The sequence below is a fragment of the Mobula birostris genome, chromosome 4 (assembly GCF_030028105.1).
Source record: "Mobula birostris isolate sMobBir1 chromosome 4, sMobBir1.hap1, whole genome shotgun sequence".
Taxonomy (NCBI): domain Eukaryota; kingdom Metazoa; phylum Chordata; class Chondrichthyes; order Myliobatiformes; family Myliobatidae; genus Mobula; species Mobula birostris.
The window spans coordinates 205,585,015-205,605,621 of NC_092373.1; the positions used below are offsets into that span (position 1 = coordinate 205,585,015).

A 20,607-nucleotide genomic window follows, 5' to 3' on the forward strand; every position below is an offset into this window, starting at 1 on the left:
CTTAATTCCCCTGTGTAAAAATCTATCTAACTGTATCTTAAATATATTTAGTGAAGAAGCCTCAACTGCTTTTCTGGGCAGAGAATTCCGCAGATTCACTACTCTCTGGGAAAAACAGTTCCTCCTCATCTCCGTCCTAAATCTTCTCCCCTGAATCTTGAGGCAATGTCCCCTAGTTCAAGTCTAGTAACCTTTGACGCCCTGCTTAATCAAGAACCTATCACTCTTTGCTTTAAATATACTCAATGACTTGGCCCCCAGCCTTCTGTGGCAATGAATTCTACAGATTTACTACCCTCTGGCTAAAGAAATTCCTCCTCATCTGTGTTCTAAAGAGATGCCCTTGTATTCTGAGGCAGTGCCTTCTGGTCCTAGACTCCCTCATAATGGGTGAACGTCCTTTCCATGTCATTCTATTGAGACCTATATTCCATTGGTTTCAATTCCCCCATCATTCTTCTAAACTCCAGCACCTAGAGGCCCAGAGCCTTCAAACTCTCCTCATATGTTAACCTCTTCATTCCTGGAATTATTCTCGCGAACCTTTTTTGGACTCTCTCCAATGCTAGCACACAGTTCTGGTCGCCTCACTATAGGAAGGGTGCAGAGGAGATTTACAAGGATGTTGCCTGGATTGGGAAGCATGCCTTATGAGAATAGGTTGCGTGAACTTGGCCTTTTCTTCTTGGAGAGATGGAGGATAACAGCTGACCTGATAGAGGTGTATAAGATGATGAGAGGCATTGATCGTGGGTATAATCAGAAGCTTTTTCCCAGGGCTGAAATGGCTAGCACAAGAGGGCACAGTTTTAAGGTGTTTGGAAGTAGGTACAGAGGAGATGTCAGAGGTTTAAGTTTTTTGCGCAGAGTGGTGAGTGCATGGAATGGGCTGCCAGCGATGGTAGTGGAGGCAGATTCGATAGGGTCTTTTAAGAGGCTCCTGAATAGGTACATGGAGCTTACAAAAATAGGGGGCTATAGGTAACCCTAGGTAACTTCTACGGTAAGGACATATTCGGTACAGCTTTGTGGGCTGAAGGGCTTGTATTGTGCTGTAGGTTTTCTATGTTTCTATCTTTTCCAAGTGTGGTCTGACCAATGCCTATATGGATGGTATGCAACACAAACCTCAGTACATGTGCCAATAGTAAGCAAACTGAATTATATTTACAGTGCAAGGGAGGAGCTGGAGGTACTTGTGTCAAAACGGAGATGTCCAAGAAAGAATAATATTAATTGCTGTTGAATTACGAAGTGTTTTGATACTGTGGTTGGGAAAAGAGCACTTCATCTGAGTGGGAGAGTCAATGGCAAAAAAAAAAAATCAAATGTGGAATCTCCATAAATCGGAGGAAGATAGGCTTCGCAGAAATTAAAAATTTGGTTAGGACGGAATACTTTTCCATAGTGGCTGAGGCAAAGGCCATTTCAGAGAGCACGTGGATCCATTACTAAAGGACAGAGTGAGCACTATCAAAAGCAGGTGTTAGATTAGACTGCAGTATACTTGTTATTTCTTTATGGCTTAACTTTCTTATGTCTGTTTGTATTTTTATATTATTACCTATGTATATGCATGTGTTCAATGTTTCCTTGCGGTTACAGTTCTGTATTCTGGAAGATTCTTGGGGATTCTATTATTTGAATCTGGGCTATCTGATTAACTGGTATAAGAGGCCAGAACAAGTGGGTCAGACTTTCTTTGTTCCCCTTCCCCATCATTGCCTTCTCTTTCACTACTCTCCTTTCTCTTCCTTTGTTCTCTTAGCACTTAGTAAATGACCGTGAGCGACAGGTTTGATGCCTCATTCTTGACTTCCAAGAGAACCTTGAATCAAAAACATCAGCATCCAACACTGGTGATGGAGAGAAACATTTTATTTAAATTCAGTTGCTATTGTAACCTGGAGTGCAAGTATGTTGGGGTGGAGTGGGGCTTAGAAGCAGATTTAATAATCATGTTCAAAATGCCTGAATATTATATATTTATAGGGATGGAGCAGAAATTTGGACTATTTTGCTACCCTGTGCTTTCCAATTATAAGATTGAGCTCCTCTTTCAAAAAGTAAACTCCTAGACCACATCATATTGGGTGAAATTAATCATCATCCAGTGAGACATTGGATTAAATTTAAACAGTCGTCCAGCCCTAGATGTGAAATTAATAACAGCAATTCCCTGGGTGAAGAAAATGACAGTGACATAATTTAGACCACTCTTGGTGCTCTAATGAAGTCAGAATGAAAAAAATGTATACAAGTTCACTCTAGCACCCAATTCTTAAAATTAAACAAAAAAAAATTAAAATCTAAACATCAATAGAGCCACAGATATTTTTGTAGAAACTCAGCTCAAAGTCCAAAAGATAATGTTACAAGTTGCCATCAATGATAAATTACCTTCCAGTGGCCAAATACAATTAGTTTGTCATGGACTAGATGGGTCAAGATTACCTGTTTCTGTGCTGTAGTGTTCTATGACACTAATACTCACTTCTAAGATTCTACATTGAAAATATATCAGAACACTACAGCACAGTACAGACCCTTTGACAATGTTGTGCCCACCTTTTAACCTACTGCAAGATCAATCCAACTCTTCCTTACTAAATAGCCCATTTTTCTATCTATCTATCTAAAAGTTTCTTAAATGTTCCTAATGTATCTGCCTCTTCCACTACCCCTGGCAGGCCACTCTAACAGCTTAACACTTTTTGTGTAAAAAAAACCCCATATCTCTGATATCCCTCCTATATTTTGCTCCAATCACCTCAAAATTATATTAGTATAAATTATACGAGTATTAGTACAAATTATATTTGTATTACATCATATTAGCCATTTGCATCCTGGGAAGTCTCTGGCTATCCACTTTATCTATTACTCCTATCATTCTGTATGCCTCTATCCACTCATCTCTCAGCCTCCTTTGTTCCAAGGATAAAAGCCCTAGCTCACTCAACCTATCCTCACAAGACATGCTCTCTAATCCAGGCAGCATCCTGCTAAATCTCCTCTGCACCCTCTCTAAAGCTTCCACATCCTTCCTATAGCAAGGAGCTCTTGTAACTGGAAAAAAGCTAAGAATGCCCTTCCTGGTGTCATCAGTACCTGTGAGACTGCAAGAAAATAGCATATAATGACATGTATACTTTGAAATTTTCAGACATAAATTTGAAAGCTTTGAGCCAATAGTTCACAAGACCTGTCAAGGACTGTGCTTACCACAGAGAGCTACCTACTCCAATAACTTTCACTGAGAACTGAGAGGAGTTTCTTTTGCAAAAAGATAGGGAAAGGAATTAAAATGGAGTCAACTGTCAAAGTGTCAGGACATTCACAAGTTTGATGGAAGGGGCTTACCACAAGTCCTAAACCGGGGCCATGCTTCTGTGAGTGGTGATTTCCTTTTCTCTGGCCTCGGCATGTACGAGCACAAAGTCTCTGCAGCTTCTGGCTTGTGCTGCTTTTGCTTTGCTGCCAACATGTGGCATGTCAGGTCATCCAAAAAATGTGCCCCTAACAAATCTACAGAGGACAGATTGGGGAAGTCCAAAGGATTGGGAGCGATTTTTGTCATGCCAGTTGCCCGCAACAGCCTATCAGATCGCAACTCAGAAAGAAAAGCATGGGTTTGCCCAGTTAAAACCACTGCCAGGCGACATGCAGAGATAATGGAGAACAGCTTCTCCTTCAGCTGGTGAGGTGAAAGGGAACCAAAATCACCCTTCAACTTATCCAGCTCAAAATTCTGTGCAGCTAAGATGAGGGGGCTTACACTTTCTGTCACCCTCATCTGAATGCACCGGGTTGCTTCTATTATTCCTAACAACTTGTCTAGCTCCTGCTTGGTGGAAATCACACCCTTTGAGACAAGGAGATCAAATATTGATTGATCAATCTCAGGAGCAAAAACAGTGGGGATGTCAGGAATGCCAATGTGGAACCGGAGGCGGTTCTGGTGTTCCAGACTCAGTGGAAGACAAAAGGCCAAGGGCAAGAGACTATGACATTCCAGAGCGGAATCTCGATGTATCAATGGTTTCCAGCTGTTGCTGTCGTCAAGAGAACCCTTCAGAGGCCCACCAGCCCAATGAAGGAGCTCAGACGACCATTTTGCCCTTGCGCCAGACAAAATTGTCTCAAATGTGGACTTCTCCAAAACCCCTGATGCAATCTGAGATGTTTGCTTAGCATGGAGAAGTGGCATGAACTGCGTTGAATTTCTAGTGCGTTCCCACCAAGGATTTGGCTCCTCGTTGACTGACTGTGTGCCACCCCCTGAGCTAGGTTCTACACTCGGTTCTGAATTTGGACCATGCAGAGCATTTCTTTGAGGGTTGTCCAATCAGAGTTGTAGAACTGGACGAAAATCAAACCGAAACCCAGTTGGACTGTCGGTGGTGAAGTCAAGCTGCAATAAAGATAACAAATTCAGAATGTCAGAGTCTTACTGGCTGTGACCAAAGTGGTATAGAAATGGAAAGCTATACTTACAGAACTATCAACTGGTAAGCCTTCAGAGTCTAAAAAGGAGTCTAGTTTACAAGATGCCCAATTCTCATCGTGAAGGAAGAATAACATCTCAACTCTTAAGGAATGGAAGTTTCCTCAAGAATCACTTTCAGACATACATTCTTCCCCACAACCACCCAATTGGACTGCCCAACTGACACCTCAGATCAGCAGAACATCCACATTTACCTTGTCAAAGACAAAAGTGCAACACTGTCAGATGCTTGCTTAGTAAACAGCACAGAATTTTGCATGTATGACAAGTTAGACATGAAAAATCACCACACCAGGGAACAACCATAAAAAGCCTCTAACTTAGAAGCAGCTTACTTTGGCAATGGATACAGTGTACACGATACAAAACACCTAGAATGGAGATTCCAAAAAGTTGGTCACCATCATGTCAACCAGCATGTCTCGCACAGCAGCAGCTCACACACCCAGGAAAGTCCACACTCTAATATATTAAAGGCCTGTCCTCCAAAACACTCTCAGAATGCAATTCCGTTATCCTACTTAAATCCCACCAATTTCACAACTCCTGCACTTCAATGTTCTTCACACAACTCCAAGAAAATAAAGTCCAAGCACTCTCTGGGACTTTTATGGACTACATTTGATGAACACCTTGACCACGTACCTCTGGCAGAATTCCTGCATGAGGAGACAAAGAAAATTCCAGAGTTTTTCCATGGAAGTCATGCGGAATTTCTCTGAAAAAGCTGCACATGGATGTGGCAGCATTCGCATTCTCCAAGTGTAGAAGAGCCTATAGCAATCATAACATACAACAATTGTTAGACTGTGTTGACCAAAGGCAAATCTGACCTTAAGCATTACTTCTAAGCCTCGAAATACACCACAGCACAACATGAGCTCCTCATTCTTTTTATGTCATCCTAGTGAGCTATCTTGAACCAAGGATAGAGCAGCAGCTCTGGCCAGACAGTAAGGTCCACAAGCAGGTACCATGATTATTATCAAGCACACGACAGACCAGTTGCTACAACATGCCTACACTGGCTGTGATCAGCATCCAGCATAAACCAGGCGCATGAACAAGGTCTTTGATTCAACTCCAAGAAAGCTCGAACAATTTTCTTGTAGTTACAAAACTATATAGAATTTCTGAAAAGGTAAATGAGCCTGTAGTGCTCCATATGACTACACTCAGTGGAGATGGACGTGGCAACATTTCTGCCAATAGTAATTACTAGCATTGTTGCATATAAGGATAAAGTAGGAAATTTTCAGTTTACGACACTCAAAACTGCAATCCTCAACACATCTTCAAAACGACACCCATACAAAGATCCTCCAACTAACTCAGCAGCTTGGCTGACTTCACACAGGATGTGATGCACTCTACATCCATCAAGATGCCTGTACGTTCAGTACTTCCACTGCCTGATGTGAACATCCCCAATGAAACTAACATCACTTACCAAAAAAAATTAGCCCAGGCGGGTATCATGTAAGTGTTGACTGTGACCCACAAGAAGCTACAGGTACAGAGGTAACATTAAGCATCAAAAGGTTACACAGCCTGCCAGCACAGAACACGAGGCAAATTTTGGCAAACGAACTCTGGTAATGAGTTGGGCTGACTGATCAATAAACAGCACCTTGAATACTGTCAGCCCGATTGGCTCAGTACTGGATGAGAGAGCCTACTGCAGCACTGACTCATTAGTATGCCCACACAACCAAGAGACCTCTCCACATTGTAGAATTCCCAGTAAGGAGCATACAAACACAAATGCACCACAAACACTGTAACCTGATAAATATTTACCTTGTTGTGTGGTTTCAAGAACATTGAAGCTTTTACTCTTCCAAATCGGAAAGCAACCCAAAGGATGTCAACTTCAGTATAGCCATCCTCGGGTAGATTGCTTACGTGAACTAAATGGTCATATATACTGCGCCCATCCTATGTGAAGAGAACGAGGAGACCAAGGGAAAAAAAAACAAGGTAACAATCGAGATGGCGAGTAACACTGCAATCAACATCGTAACAACTGAAATGACGAGTAACACCTGTGCAGTCACAATACAGCTGCACCGGCAATTTCAAGCAATAGGGCTGTCAGGTCTTGGTGCCTACCTACTGAAGTTTTCCACCTGGGTTGGAGTTCAAAGTTCAAAGTAAATTTATTATCAAAGTATGTATATGTTACCATATACTACATTGAGATTCATTTTCTTGCAGGCATTTAAAGGAAAATAAAGAAATACAATAGAATTTATGAAAAATATACACAAGCAAAGACTGACAACCAACCAGTTACAGAAGGTAAATTGCAAATATTTAATAAAAAAAATGACAGCATGAATTGCAGAGTCCTTAAAAGTGAGCCCATAGGTTGTAAATTTTTCTGTTTTTGGGCATTGCTGTTTCCATACCAGACTGTGATGCAACCAGTTAGGATACTGTGCATCCATAAAAATTTGCCAAAGTTTTAAATGACAAGCCAAATCTACGCAAAGTTCTAAGGATAGAGGCTGGTAGATAAACTGCTCTGTGCTGAGACTCAACGCCCCTCTTTACAATTAGATCTTGGACTTCTTGACAAAAAGACCCCAGTCAGTCCAAATTGGCAACATCTCAAGCTCCATCATGCTGAGCAGTTCTCCCTCGGGCTGTGTGCTCAGCCCGCTACTGTTCGCGTTGCTGAATTACGACTGCTCTGCCAGAACCAGCTTAAACTGCATCGTGAAGTTCATTGACGATACCACAGTGGTTGTCTCATCAGTGACAACAATGAGTCGGCATAGAGAGAGGAAGGAGAGAGGCTTGTCAAATGGTGTGGGAACAACACAGAGTCCCAATGTGGACAAAGCTAAAGAGATAATTGGGTAGACATCAGGAAGGCACAAGTTGGCCTCTCTCCATTGCATATCAATGGCTCTGCTGTGGACAGAGTGAAGAGCACAGATCCTTGGTCTGCACCTAATGGATGATTGATCTAACCTGGACCCACAACACCTCCTCATTAATCAATAAAGTTCAGCAGTGTCTGCACTTTCTGAGATTGAAATGTGCACGGCTCCCTGATCCCATTGTAGCAACTTAATACAGGAGCACCACTGAGAGTGTCCTGTCTGGCTGCATCACTATGTTGTACAGAAGCTGTAAGGCATAAGACCACAAAATCCTACAGAGCATAATGAAACCATCGAAAGGATCATCAGGGTCGCCCCCCACACTCCATTTGTGATACTTACTGGGAGCATTGCATATGAATGGCCCGAAGGATTGTTGACTCATCCTACAATCTCTTTGACCCACTACTGTCAGGAAGCAGGTACAGGAGCATCAGGACTAGGACTGTCAGACTGGGTAACAGCTTCTTCTCTCAGGCTCTGAGACTAATGAATACCCTGCAACTATTGAGGCTTCGTCACTTGGGACAGCAAGCTGTATACTGATTACTTGTGTTAAGCTTCACTTTGAATTATATTTAACAACTTACTTTTGGTAACATTCTGTTTCATCTACTGTGTGCGTTATGTGTTTTATGGGTGCGCTGTGGCATGGAGCAATGCTGTTTCATTTGGTTGAATGTATGTAGTCAGATGACAAAAAACTTGATCTGGACAGGTCCTGTGATATGACAATCCTGAAGAATTTAATGCTACTGACCCGTTTTGCTGATGTTGAGGGAGAAGAGGCTGTTGCAGCGGTACCATTCAACCAAATTTTTAATCTCCCTCCTGTATCTCGATTCGTCACCATCTTTGTTTCAGCCAACAACAGCAACGGGGGTTAAAAGCTTCTAGTATCAGGGAGTGAACAACACAAACAGCCTACCCTAGTCCAAACACATAGCTGCCATGGCCAAGAAAGCTCAGTAACACTTCTACATTTTCAGGAGGCAAAAAGAAAACTTAGCACGTCTCCTTTGACCCTCGCCAAAACTTATCAATGTTCCACAGAAAACATCCTATTGAAATGCACCTTGGCTTGGTCTGCCAGCTGTGCTGCCCGAGATCATAAAGAACCTGCAAGAAGTTATGCTGAGCTGTCTCCACATCACAGAAACCAGCCTCCCTCCAAGTGTCATACTTCTTGCTGCCTCGATAAAGCAGCCAGCATAATCAAAGGCCCCACCCACCCTGGACATTCTCTCTTCTCCCCTTTCCCATCTGGGAGAAGATATACAAGTCTGAAAGCACATACCGCCAGACTCAAGGGCAGCTTCTATTCCACTGTTATAAGACTATTGAATGGTCCCCTAGTGCAATAAGATGGATTCTTGACCTCAAAATTTCCCCCATCACGGCTTTGCGCCTTTTCGTCTGCCTGCACAGCATGTTCTTTGTATTTGTTACACTTTATTCTGCATCTTTGTTTCACCTTGTTCTACCTCAATTCACAATGTAATGATCTGCTCTGTATGAACTGTATGTAGCACTCTATTCTGCTATTGTTTGCCCTTGTGCTACCTCGATGCACTGATGTGATGAAATGATCTGTATGGATGGCATTAAAAAAGTTTCGACCTGCACTTTAGTCATCTGAGGCTGTAGTACTCAGTACATGGGACAATAATAAACCAATTTCAACAGGGCTACTGTCTTAGCACAATTCCAGTACCTCAAGCAGATTCCTGGCAAAGTTTCATGTGCAGTGACCAGTGGAAGATTGAGTCTGTAGAGTAGATCACAGCCAATCCCACACCATCCTCATTATCAGGCACATAACTTACCCAAGTTATTTTCTTTTCATTTCTAGTTCCTTGGTCTGAAACACGAAATCCACTGAGAATCTTCCATAGTGACCAAGGTAAAGGACCATACATCTCAACAGCCAATCCCTTCCCATTGACAATATCCATAATAAGATACTTACATCTGGTTTAAACCCCGATTCTTCAACCATATCCTTAAATATAACCTCCTAAAGACAGAAGAGATAATTGATTCTTAGTATGCTCTAACTGTAATCAAATTGCACAAGCCGCAGATTTAGTTATTATTAAACAATTTGCTACTTTCAAATTGCAAATATATCTTTTCCAATAATATCATAATCAAAGGAAAGAGGCCCTTTGGCCCAGCCAGTCCATGCCAACCAAGACATCCACTTAATATTGTTCCATTTGCTAATGTTTGACCCGTGTACCTCTAAAACTCTCCTATTCATGTACTAGCCTCAATCTCTTCTGGTACCAGGTATCATATACTGACCTCCCTCGAGGTTTAAAAGTTGCCCCTCAGGTTCCTATTAAACCTCACCCACTAGTTTTTGATTCCTCAGTACTGGGAAGACTGGGTCTTCACCTTACCTAGACCCCTCATGATTTTATACTACAACTTGTTCTCTTATGATTCAATGATTGAATTCTCAGCCTGCTCAATTTCTCCCCATAACTCGTCCAACTTAATGGCATCTTTCCTGCAGAGTGATGATCAAAGCTGAACACAATATTCCAAATGTAGCCACACCAATGTCTTGTACATTGCTAGTGTAAGGGGTTTCTTCTTTCATAGTTGCTAAGGCTAATAAAATGGCTTCTCCGTAATGTTAATTGATGAGGTAATGTTCTCTGTAGCAGCTTGTTTGGGTTATAATTACTGATAACGGGAATTGTATTCATTTGCTAACCAATTGGGATAGATGTTATTCTTCGCAGATGAGAGATGAGAGAAATGCTATAAGCTGGGTGAGGATTGGACCCAAGAGCGAGTCCCAGGCCCAGGGTTTTCCTGGAGGAGAACAGAAGAGGAAGGACGAGCTGGATGCGCCCTGGTCGACCACCGTGGTTGGTCCCAGGCAGCGGGTCGAGGAGGTCGGAGGGGATCGAATGGTGGAAAGAAGACTCCGTTAATTGAGCTCCAACGGTTGTGCATGAAGTGGTTGAACTTCGACAAGTCTGGCACCTTTTACTTTCCTTTTATATTGTATCTCTATTAATTACATAGTTCTAGTAAGATCTATAAAGTGTAATCTGTAAATCGTACATTGTGTGCTGTCTGTTAATTGGCGGTGTGGGGTACATCACACGGCATCCACACAAACTTGATGGCAGGGCCGAAGGCTGCTCCCCCTAGACGAAAGCGAGCTGAGTGAGCCTGAGGCTCACCAGGAGGCTACACTAGCATCTATACTCAGTTCCTTGACTGATGAAGGTCACTGTGACCAAAGACTTCTTAGCCATCTGGTCTACCCATGACCTCATTTGCAATTCCTGAGTCCACTTACCCAGCAGAACAAGGTCCCTTTGTAAATTCTGATAAGCACTTTCACTATGACACCCTCTACTTTAGTGTCATCTGCACCCTTCCGTAAAAGAGGACAAATGAAACCAATGTGTCAGCAGTTGATATTTTATCTGCACTTTATTCTACACCTATTTCAGTAGCAAAGAAGTTAACAACACTGTTAGCTACTGACGGACAATCTGTCTGCTTCTCTTACCATGTCACTCAGATCCACGTACTGATGTAGTATTTCCATACTGACAGCATTTCCTTCGAGCTTGATCGTAGAAAGACGGTAGAACTCTACCATTTTTGTAGCTGCTTTCTTGCACGCCATTTCCAGGTATGCCTTACAAGTAAAATAATATGTTTTAGTAAGAAGAAATTGGTGATGTAGCATAATATTGTTTCAAATTGTATCCATATTTCTGTAACTAGAAGGAAAGAAAGCTTAGCAGCTAGCGCAAGGCTTTATAGCGTCAGTGATCACCAACCGGGGTTCAATTCCCAATGTTCTTTGTAAGTTCTACCCATGACTAAGTAGGTTTCCTTTGGGTGCTCTGGTTTCCTTCAGATTCCAAAGCTGTACGGTTGGGGCTAGGGGTAGCTAGCTGTGGGTATGCTATGTTGGTGCCAGAAGCAGTGCAATACTTGAGAGCTGCCTCCAGCACATCCTTGAACTGCGTTGGTCATTGATGCAATCGACTCATTTCACGGTATGTGTTCATGTACATGTGACAAAGTTAATCTAGCTTTCTTTCTTTCAAAAGTCTCTGTAATTCTGTAACTGCTTTCTCAATTCATCTCCCCCATTGCTTTATCACTTAAACACCACCATCAGATCTTCCCTCAAGGGTTTTACACAAGTATTAAATTTTGGCTTATTTTGTGTAATCTCTCCAAAGATGAAATATCTGCATGTGCTGTTCTGCCCCAATTGGGCTGCTTAGGTTTATAACTCCCTGCTCTCGTGTGTCCTGCTAACTTTGTCTTGGAATAAATGAAACTTGGACATTCTTCAATTAAATTAATGTTCTATATGCCAGACAAGATACTAGCCTACAAATCACTATTTATTTTGAACCATAGAAACCACAGAAAAACTACAGCACAGAAACAGGCCTTTTGGCCCTTCTCAGCTGTGCCGAACCATTTTCTGCCTAGTCCCACTGACCTGCACACGGACCATATCCCTCCATACACCTCCCATCCACGTATCTGTCCAATTTATTCTTAAATGTTAAAAAAGAACCCGCATTTATCACCTCGTCAGGCAGCTCATTCCATACTCCCACCACTCTCTGTGTGAAGAAGCCCTCTCTAATGTTCCCTTTAAACTTTTCCCCCTTCACCCTTAACCCATGTCCTCTGGTTTTTTTCTCCCCTTGCCTCAGTGGAAAAAGCCTGCTTGCACTCACTCTATCTATACCCATCATAATTTTAAATACCTCTATCAAATCTCCCCTCATTGTTCTACGCTCCAGGGAATAAAGTCCTAACTTATTCAACCTTTCTCTGTAACTGAGTTTCTCAAGTCCCGGCAACATCCTTGTAAACCTTCTCTGCACTCTTTCAACCTTATTAATATCCTTCCTGTAATTTGGTGACCAAAACTGAACACAATACTCCAGAGTCGGCCTCACCAACGCCTTATACAACCTCATCATAACATTCCAGCTCTGATACTCAACACTGATTAATAAAGGCCAATGTACCAAAAGCTCTCTTTATGACCCTGTCTACTTGTGACGCCACTTTCAGGGAATTTTGTATCTGCATTCCCAGATCCCTCTGTTCTACTGCACTCCTCAGTGCCTTACCATTAACCCTGTATGTTCTACCTTGGTTTGTCCTTCCAAAGTGCAATACCTCACACTTGTCTGTACTAAACTTCATCTGCCATTTTTCAGCCCATTTTTCCAGTTGGTCCAAATCCCTCTGCAAGCTTTGAAAACCTTCCTCATTGTCCAGTACACCTCCAGTCTTTGTATCATCAGCAAATTTGCTGATCCAGTTTACCACATTATCATCCAGATCATTGATGTAGATGACAAATAACAATGGACCCAGCACTGGTCCCCGTGGCACACCACTAGTCACAGGCCTCCACTCTGAGAAGCAATCCTCTACTACCACTCTTTGGCTTCTTCCATTGAGCCAATGTCTAATCCAATTTACCACCTCTCCATGTATACCTAGCGACTGAATTTTCCTAACTAACCTCCCATGCAGGACCTTGTCAAAGACCTTACTGAAGTCCATGTAGGCAACATCCACTGCCTTCCCTTAATCCACTTTCCTGGTAACCTCCTCAAAAAACTCCAATAGATTGGTCAAACGTGACCTACCACGCACAAAGCCATGTTGACTCTCCCTATTAAGTCCCTGTCTTTCCAAATACTTGTAGATTCTGTCTCTTAGTACTCCCTCCAATAACTTTACCCACTACCGATGTCAAAATTACCGGCCTATAATTTCCCGGATTACTTTTCGATCCTTTTTTAAACAACAGAACAACATGAGCCATTCTCCAATCCTCCGGCACCTCTCCCATAGACACCAACTTTTTAAATATATCTGCCAAGGCCCCTGCAATTTCAACACCAGTCTCCTTCAAGGTCCGAGGGAATACTGTCAGGTCCTAGGGATTTATCCACTTTAATTTGCCTCAAGATAGCAAGCACCTCCTCCTTTTCAATCTGTACAGTTTCCATGATCTCACTACTTGTTTCCCTTAATTCCATAGACTTCATGCCAGTTTCCTTAGTAAATACAGACGTAAAAAACCCATTTAAGATCTCCCCCATTTCTTTTGGTTCCGCACATAGCTGACCACCCTGATCTTCAAGAGGACCAATTTTATCCCTTACAATCCTTTTACTCTTAATATACCTGTAAAAGCTCTTTGGACTATCCTTCACTTTGACTGCCAAGGGAAACTCATGTCTTCTTTTAGCCCTCCTGATATCCTTAAGTATTTTCTTGTACTTTTTATACTCCTCAAGCACCTTATTTACTCCGTTTCCTATACATGTCATACAACTCTCTCCTTTTTTTTTTAAACTAGAGTTGCAATATCCCTTGAGAACCAAGGTTCCTTATTCCTATTCACTTTGCCTTTAATCCTGACAGGAACATACAAGCTCTGCACTCTCAAAATTTCTGCTTTGAAGGCTTCCCACTTACCGATCACATCCTTGCCAGAGAACAACCTGTCCCAATCCACGCTTTTTAGATCCTTTCTCATTTCTTCAAACTCGGCCTTCTTCCAGTTTAGAACCTCAGCCCTAGGACCAGATCTATCTTTATCCATGATCAAGTTGAAGCTCATGGTGTTATGATCACTGGAGCCAAAGTGCTCCCTTACACACACTTCTGTCACTTGTCCTAACTCATTTCCTAATAGGAGATCTAATATTGCATCCCCTCTAGTTGGTACCTCTATATTTTGATTTAGAAAACTTTCCTGAACACATTTTACAAACTCTAACCCATCTAGACCCCTAACAGTATGGGAGTCCCAATCAATATGTGGAAAATTAAAACCCCTACCACCACAACTTTATGTTTCCTGCAGTTGCCTGCTATCTCTCTGCAGAGGAGCTCACTACTCATCTTCCTTAAACTCTTAACCTAATGTACACAATTTCTGAGCACCTACGTGACTAAGCAGAAGTACCTGAAATAAGCTGTTCATTTATTTTCCTCTGACAACTATGTTTACTTCAGTCAGAAGAAGAGTTGGAGAGTGCAAAGGAATAAAGGCAAAATGAAAATGCAATTACAAAGAATGCATGCCATAGGCCATATTTTATTATGAGTTTGAGGAGATTTGGTATATCACCAGAGACTAGTAAATTTCTACAGACGTATCATGGAGCAAAATCTGAGAGGTTGCATCACCATCTTGTATGGAAGCACCAATGTACAAGATTTAAAAAAAGCTGCAGGGGTTCGTGAACTTAGCCAGCTCCATCATGGACACTAGCCTCCCTACCACACAGGCCATCTTCAAACATACAATACCTTTAGAAGGCAGCATCCATTATTAAGAACCTCCACCATCCAGCACATGCCTTCTTCTCACTGCTACCAACAGGGAGATGGTACAAGAGTCTGAAGACACATATTTAACATTTTAGAAAAATCCTCTTCCCCTCTACCATCAGATTTCTGGATGGACCAAGAACCCAATAAACACTACCTCACTCTTTGCTCTTGTTGCATATTTTTGAAAAAAAAATCTAGTTTATGCACTATACTCCTGCTGAAAAGAAAAACAAATTCCACAACACATCAGTGATAACAAACCCGATTGAGATTTTGAAATCTAAGCTAAAATTAAACATGTATACTTACTGCTTGGCCAACACTCACCTGGTTTTTGGAGAACGTGATAACCACGTTCAGCACTTCTCCAAAAGGCTTTGCTAATCTTTTCAGGTCTTCCTCTGTGTATCCTTTAGCTGGAAGGTTGCTAATTCGAATAACTCTACCCTTATCATTGGGGGAAACATTCTACAAAGTAAAAGGAAACCTTTGAGACTACTAATCTAAGTTGTAAGAAATCAGTTTAAGTTTAATTGTCATTCCACTGTACATGAATACAGCCTAACAAATCAATGTTCCTACAGGGCTATGCTGCAAAGCACAGTAGCACACACAAAAAAAATTAAAAATATAGCCCAGTCTCTGAGTGTCATGTCCTGTAGATTGATGGTGCATAGGATATTGCCCAAGAACAAGCCCTCAGCAGTCTGCTTATCACATGCTAGCGCAGCTGCAGACCAAAACAATCTAGCTCGCCTACCACCAAGCAAACACTGGAGAGCAGCACTGATAAAAGAGACCAGCCCTCAACCCATGCTCACCCTGCCATAAAATTATAGGTATCACATTTAAATTGAGGCAAAATACCAGTAAAATATCACAGATTATGGTTCAAAATAGGAAAGTGACCTCAGTGATTCATTATTCTCCTCAGCATCCTATGCTCCAGGGAACATTTCTCAGCCTATAAGCTTTGCCACGCAACTAAGTCTCCCAGAAGCACCTTCATGAATCTTTGCTGCACCTTTTCCAGTTTAATGACTTCCCTTCCTTTAGCTGACTGATCAGAACTACCACAATATTTCATGTATGGTCTGACTGATGACTTGTACAATTGCAACATCGCATTCAACTCCTGACCTATGAAGGCAAGGGTGCCAACTCTTCTTTTACCATTGTCTACCTGTGTCACCACTTTCCAAGTTTCTGTACTCCTTGGTCTTTGTTTTATAATAACCTCCTGGGCCATACCACCTTATGTTTAAGCTCTGCCCTGGAGAACAGATTAAAATCTAATATATCATGCTCTTGTCAGGTTTATCTAGGTCGTAATCTTGGAAAAACTTCTTCATTGGTCACTACTCTACCAGTTTTGGAGTCATCAGCCAACTTACTAATGTTAACAGCATTGTCATCTATGTCAGTGGTCCCCAACCTCCAGGCCGCAAAGCATGCAGCGGTAGCCGAGACGCGCCCAGCACATCTTTAAGAAAAAAGCTGAAATAAACAAGCTAATTAATTAGGTGCCGCCTGGCACATAAATGTTGGCTCAGATCAGAGGCGATTGCCGATTGCGTAGAGCAAATGAAATCGGCAATCGCCTCTGATCTGGGCCAACATTTATGTGCTGGGCAGCATCTGATTAAGTAGCTTGTTTATTTCGGCTTTTTTCTTAAAGATGTGCTGGGTGCGTCCTGGCTACTGCTGCACCCCTGCATGCTTCGCGGTCTGGTATCGATCTGCGGCCCGGAGGTTGGGGACCACTGAACTATGTTATAGATTTGGATGGCAAACTGCAATGGCCCCAGCACTGAACACACTGGTCAAGGCCTCCAAACTGATAAAACAACCCTCCATTATCACGCTCTCTCCTTCCACTGAACTAATTTTGTATCCAACTGGTCAGCTTACCATAGATCCCATGTGATCTAATCTTCCAGACTAACTCACCAAGCAGAACCTTGCTGACGTCCTTGTAGACAACAACAACTACTGCACTACCTTATTAATCTCCATTATCTCCTCAAAAAAATTCAAGCAAATTTGTCAGATATGTTTTTCCATGTACAAAGCCATGCTGACCATCTTTTGAAATGCTGGTAGATCCTGTCCCTCAGAATTCACCCCAGTATCATTCCAACCACTGTTACAAAGGTTGACCAACTTATAGACTAAATTATAGGAGTCATAAAGTCACGCAGCAGATAAAAAATCCCTTTAGCCCACCATGGTCATGCTGAACATCTATACTAATCCTATTACCCACATTTGGCCTGTAGCCCTCGCTGCCTTGGTGATGCCAATATTTGTCCAGATTCTTGAATTTTGCAACAGGATGTACCTCCACCACTTCCTCAGGCAGTGGCTCTAGATTCCAACGAGATGAGAAAGACACCTGTCTCACCTGTACCTATCCCCTTTCATTTTAAAGATTCTCACTACAAACCCTCGCTAATAATTTGGTCTATCTCTATTAGGCCTCCCCCTCAGAACCCTTGATTCAAGTAACACAAAAAGCAAGCTAATCTAGCTTTCCTGTAAAATTGAAATGCACCCGTGTAACACACACACTGTGGACCATGCTCTTTTCTTCACTCCTGGCAAAGCCTGAGAAGAGATATCACTGTGACAATGAAATGTCTGTGACAAGAACCTTGGGGACTTTGAGATTTGGCATTTCACCAAAGACTTGCAAATTTCTACTGATGTATGGTGCATCACCGCCTGGCAAGGAAACTCTAATGCACAGCATTGCAAGTGGCTGCAGAGGATTTGCGGACTCAATCTATCATGGGTACCACCCTCCCTATTATCGAAAACATCTTCAAACAGTGGTACCTCAAGAAGGCAGCATGGAACATTAAGGCCCCTCACCATCCAGGACATGCTCTCTTCTTGATACTACCATTGGAGGGAAGGTACAGAAGCCTAAAAGCCACACTCAATGATTCAGGAACAGGTTCTCTCCCTCTGCCATCAGATTTCCAAACAGTCCATCAACACTACCTCAATTTTCCTTTTGTTGGACACTATTTATTTTACAATTTATATTAATTTTAGTCTTTGCACTGACCTGCGGCCACAAAGCAACAAATTTGACATATCATAGTAGCCTGATTCTGAAATATTTTCAATTCTCTTGAGGAACAAACTAGCTTTAACAAGTGAATGGAACTGACCTCAGACTCTGTCTTCTGCACTCCTGCAGTTTCATCTTGTATCACTGCTGATAAAAAGTTAAAATAAACACCTTCAGCAACTTCCAACCTTCACACAGCAAGTTTAAAATTCAATAGTAACAACCTGATTTAAAGCTAAACAGTATTTTATCTGTAACACTATTGACACAGTTTGGTATTTCTGGTGAAGATATTAATTCTCATTAAGCAGTAATACATATTTCAGAACTGTAGAAGCCATCTGGACTGACATCCACTTATATCACTTGCTTTGATATCATTCTGAAGTAACTTTAGATATCTTGACTATTAAGAAGCACTGGTCAAGATGGCACTGAGCTACGATGACCATTAAAGTCATGGCTCAGACTTAGTTGTCTTTTCTAGGTTCAGAGATGGTTTTGGGGATAGCATTGGGAGTTACAATTCAAATTAGATCTTAGGAAAAAGGAAGAGTTAGAGTAGATGAAGAGCCAATGTTCTGAATTCAGGTCAGGGCACTATGCAGTCAAAGCTCACGGATCCCGGAAGTTGGATCAGCTTGTTGCAGGTTGAAGGTCTATAGTGGCGTAAGTCATGAGGACCAATGAACACTCCCAGGTCACCAGGGTTGGAAGCCAATGTGAATCCACAACTCAGGGCCCAAAGATCAAACCATGATCGGAGAGCCTTGGGGTCAATACCCAGGGGTCGGCAAAGTCTGAGCTATTTGTTAATATTTTATGAACAGAGCATCACTTGACTGGGGCACACTCTTTGCACCTGAAATTGCAATACAGGCGTAATGCTTTGGTTCACATCTTTACTGTTATGCTGTAGGTATTTCATTTAGCAGGGTAAAACGGCACTGGATAATAGACAGCACTTGATTCAAATCATACCCAACTCATATCAACCCCAAGCTGAAAACTATCCCATCTTTATAAATCCTCTTCAGGATATTATCTTACTTGCATCAGCTGAAGACGGAGTGGTGGCTTCTGTAGTTGTCTGAGGGACAGCACTAGTGTCTGCAATGTTCTCTTTCCTAAGGCAGACCAAAGAGAATTGTGAGGTCATACAGTATGTTAAACATAGAAAACCTACAGCACAATACAGGCCCTTTGGCCCACAAAGTTGTGCCGAACATGTTCCCACCTTAGAAATTACTAGGGTTACCCAAAGCCCTCTATTTTTCTAAACTCCATGTTCCTATCTATGTTGGTGAAGCAGAGTACCCCAAATTATATAATACTGTCACTATCACTGAAAACACATGAAAAGTTATGTGCAAGGCCTAATGGAGCCAGAGACAGAAAGGAAGATGATTGGGGGGGGGGGGGGGGGGGGGGAGAGAGAGAGCAATCTAAAATTACCCTGGCCTTCAAGTCTCTGGAAGAAAGCAAAAGAGTAATAGAAGACACGCCTCCCAGTTTTCAACCGGTGGTAGTACAGCAGTTGCAAAGCCTCTTGTCAAAAATCATAGCCTAGCAGTTTATTCCTCTCCCTATCCCCTACTTGAAGATTTCAAGGTCTGAATCATTTGCGTCAAGAGACATCACAGTGAACGTTATCTATCTTGACTTTGAACATCAAGCAATTATCTTCAGTGGATTTACGGATCAATAGTACACCACAGCAAATTTGTAGTACATATATACTGTACATGGCAAATAAAGCTGATCCTTGATGTGTAAAACCATGGCATTCATGCTATAAAGCTTACTCTTATACTTAATCTACAACATTAGTTAATGTAACATACGTTTGTAGTAACTATCTTAAACAGGTTAGAGTAACCATTACTCTGACACACTAGACATGAAAATGAATTTTGGCTGATGTTTATTTTAATACTGTTTTCTGTGTATGGATGATACTGATAATCATTAGCAGCTCTAGAACTGATGTATGGTCTATACGTATTCAGGATTTGCTATTCAGACACTTACTCTTCAAAAGCAGCAGCTTGGCTCTCTAATTGTTCACTCTGATCCTATTAAAATAAAATTGAAGCATTAGGATTTTCCAGTTATATCCTGCAGTAAAGACAGAAGCCACAATGGATGACTGCCAAGTCTAAAGGGAGAGCACATACAAGAGGAAGAAACATGGACAAAATGGTAAAGACCAATCACTGGAAACACCGACTCAAGATGCTAGAATCTGCAGCAAATAAAATCTGTTGGAAGAGCTCATGCATCGAGCAGCATCTGTGCTGGCAAACAAATGGTCAGGAGATGCTCAGCAGCTGAGTTCTTCACAGTTTATTTTTTGCTCCAGATTACTCCCCATTGCTGTTTGCATCAGGTTTTTATTCTGTACCCAGCACAATGGACATTATTTCCCAGAAGAAAAAATGACCATAGGTACACAATAATCTTCTTCAGTACCTTAACCAGTGACTAGTGAATGTTTCAAGTCAATCATTACCACAGATGCTGTGACTTGCTCAGTATTTCCTTGATTTACTGCTTTGATTTCAGATCTACCTGCAGTGTAATCTGCCCAGAGGGTTGAAAACCCTGAGAAGGGGAAGGAGATCAGGGGTTGCAATGCTTTACAGTTGTACCAGAGACTCTGGGCTCACTATTCTCAGAACTTGGGAATGGTACACAAATCCCAGACAGTCATGTACACCATGGTCCCCCCCTTCTTCAGACCTTTACCTGTTACC

The 20,607-nt window shown here is 41.9% G+C and overlaps 1 protein-coding gene across 1 annotated transcript in view; it reads right to left on the minus strand.

Annotated features, from left to right (window-relative positions):
• Positions 1-20,607, minus strand: part of znf638 (zinc finger protein 638) — a 126,526-nt gene that overhangs the window by 42,242 nt on the left and 63,677 nt on the right. The window contains exons 10-17 of the mRNA XM_072257019.1: positions 19,883-19,926; positions 18,902-18,978; positions 17,952-17,998; positions 15,100-15,240; positions 10,940-11,071; positions 9,371-9,418; positions 6,311-6,448; positions 5,156-5,284 (exon numbers count right to left, since the gene is read on the minus strand). Coding sequence (XP_072113120.1) covers positions 5,156-5,284; positions 6,311-6,448; positions 9,371-9,418; positions 10,940-11,071; positions 15,100-15,240; positions 17,952-17,998; positions 18,902-18,978; positions 19,883-19,926 — 756 coding nt within the window. The remainder of the gene's footprint in view (positions 1-5,155; positions 5,285-6,310; positions 6,449-9,370; positions 9,419-10,939; positions 11,072-15,099; positions 15,241-17,951; positions 17,999-18,901; positions 18,979-19,882; positions 19,927-20,607) is intronic.